The following is a 2,496-nucleotide window of genomic DNA, read 5'->3' as shown; positions in this document are numbered from 1 at the left end:
ATACTAATTTTAGTATGCAAAACATAAATAGAAATGTAAATTTTTAACCCATCCCAACCTTTGGACGCCCCACTACGAGGGCCGGGGAGGGCCGGGTAGCTCTTTTAAGTAACAGCCTGAAGTGTAAAAAAGAAAAGGAGAGATAAACACTAGGCAAGATTTCTCATTCATCTGGAATGTTTTTAGTTAATACATAATTGCTCGTCATAATCCACACACATAATATCATATTCTCGCTACCATCAGAAGTCAAATCATCAAAATTTCCCCTTAAAATTTGTAGTCTGTATATTACTCGCTCATGTCGTTGTCTCCTTCGAGATCGCCAAGACCACCAAAAGCTTCATCAGAAGCCTCGTCGTCTTCGCTGCTTTCGTCAGTTTCCATGGCGTCTTCAGATTCCTCTTCATCACTTTCATCTTTGTCCTCAATAATAACTGGCACGATTGCGTCGCTTTCATCCACTTCATCGTCAACAATCTGTTGAGGAAAAAGCTCCCGTAAGTAGAGAGCTACAAAAGCTTTCAGGCATAATATTAGTGTACGAACACAGAACTTACCCCTGCATAAAGCACGTCCAACACACTTGAGAGTTGAAGAGCCGATCGGAAAGTGGACACTCTGGATTCTATGAGCTGCATATGAACCAAAATTTCCATTTTTAACCGGGAGAAAGCAAAAAGTAGAAAATAAAAAAATTCTTGCAATTTAATGAAAAATATAAGATGGGACAGCGTCACTCCCATAGAAGTGCACATGGTCCCTTCTTAAACAAACAGTTCTTTTGTTTTTTGGATAATCTTTAGATAGTACCTGATACAAAGAGTTCAAAGCAACTAAAGAAGATTCCTGGGACATTATTCCACTTGAATGCTGAAGAAGTAGGCATCTCAGCCATGGAAGGGCACAGGCCAGGATTGCACCCCTGGAAAAAATATAGGAATTCATTAGGCTGGATAAAAGTAGCAGTCAGGACACAGAAACACAGACTTAACTTTTCCAGAACAAGAACAAGAAAGGGACAAAGAATATTGGATAAATCAAGCCCCGTAAGCCACTTCCAAATTATCCAGCTAGAATGTCTACACTTGCGAATCATATGAGATTTGAAAGTGAACCCCAAACAAAATGAGCAACTGGGATGTTATAGTATAAGCCATAACCTAAAAAATGATTATTTGAAACCATCGAAGGGTACAGCCTACTGCATAATCTTTACCTTGACTGAATAATAGATATGAGGGACTGTAAAAGCTTTAAAACATCTGATGGATTCAAGAGTGAGATTGATTTTGCAATAACCTGCAACCAGAAATTGAATTGTTTATATTAACTTTGACGTCCATCCGTGTGTTCTGAAACAGCTAATAATATGGCCCAAGGGGGAGAGTCAGGGGATACCTTTTCATCTTGGGTGTACAAGCAATCTAACAGAAGCGCTCGGTCATCAGCATGCATTGCTTGCTTAAGCAAAACATGAACAGAGTCTGCACTAGGAGGCTTTGCAGCGAGAGAAGACTCATCATTTTCGTTTCTCTTTGCTATATCTAAATTTAAAGTTGCGAGTTTTTCCCCCATGGTTGGTTCATTTAAATCATCGTCATCAAGAAGAACTCCGACGGCAGCCTCTCCGTTACCTATTAATCAGGGTACAATTATCATGCAAGATAAAAACTTGATCAATTATTGGACTCCATGAAATACATACTGTTCCAGATCTATCATACAAGTTTGAGGCAAATGTGAAGGAGCAACGTAAGCATGTGATAAGAAAGCAAATTTGTAAAACTAGGAAGATTTAGCTTTCAAAAATTGCTTTTTCCAGGGACCGGGATAGGGGGAAGGGGTTATGTACTTTCTCCAACCAAGAAAACCCTTACCAATGTCAATCATGTCTCCCAGAGTTGAATGTTCTAGCTCAGACACAGTGTGCTTCTTACGTTTTTCACTTTTCTTTGGTAAAACTGTTGCTTCTAAATCCATATCATGGAGATCTGTGATAAAATATTCAGTAATGGCTTCAGAAAAGGTGTCACAACTAAAAAAAATTCCTAGAAGCAGGAATTCCCAGAAAGATAACTGTCACATATATACAGAGTGTTGGAATTGCAGCATATATGGATGATGGCAGTCAGAAAATAAGGAAGCACCATGGAGATCCACAGGCAGTCTGCAGAGCAAGACTCAACTACGGGCAGATATTTAAGGTGGGTGGCAGCTAGGTATAAAGAGAGGGAGGGAGATGTTCTCAGAAAATTAAGAAGCGTTGGGGCTTTATCTCTGAGCTAAAACATCTAATAAGCTATTAGAACTTACTCCACAAATTGGATAAAGAATAAAGATACGATGAGCCATTAGCAAACTTCATGTAGATATAGACCATATACTAAAACCTCCTCAACAGTCAGCAAATGTCAACGCAAAACAGACAAAAGTAGGTTAAGGGACGAGGAACAGAAACAAAAGAAAACTTAATTACACCTTCTCTTGCAACCC

General features: G+C 39.1%; 1 protein-coding gene across 1 annotated transcript; it reads right to left on the bottom strand.

Moving 5' to 3' along the window:
- Positions 1-136: 136 nt before the first annotated feature.
- Positions 137-2,490, bottom strand: LOC112094526 (WD repeat-containing protein 43-like). The gene is made up of 7 exons (XM_024175618.1): positions 2,482-2,490; positions 1,881-1,994; positions 1,402-1,637; positions 1,220-1,302; positions 814-925; positions 561-635; positions 137-480 (listed from the first exon to the last, which is right to left on the bottom strand). Exons 2-7 carry the CDS (start codon positions 1,981-1,983, stop codon positions 292-294), a joined length of 798 nt encoding a protein of 265 aa, XP_024031386.1. The 5' UTR covers positions 1,984-1,994; positions 2,482-2,490; the 3' UTR covers positions 137-291.
- Positions 2,491-2,496: the final 6 nt, after the last annotated feature.

The sequence above is a fragment of the Morus notabilis genome, unplaced genomic scaffold (assembly GCF_000414095.1).
Source record: "Morus notabilis unplaced genomic scaffold, ASM41409v2 Scaffold9160, whole genome shotgun sequence".
In the NCBI taxonomy this organism is placed as follows: domain Eukaryota; kingdom Viridiplantae; phylum Streptophyta; class Magnoliopsida; order Rosales; family Moraceae; genus Morus; species Morus notabilis.
The sequence above is the reverse complement of the archived record's forward strand: the minus strand, read 5'-3'. Positions and strand labels throughout refer to the sequence as shown.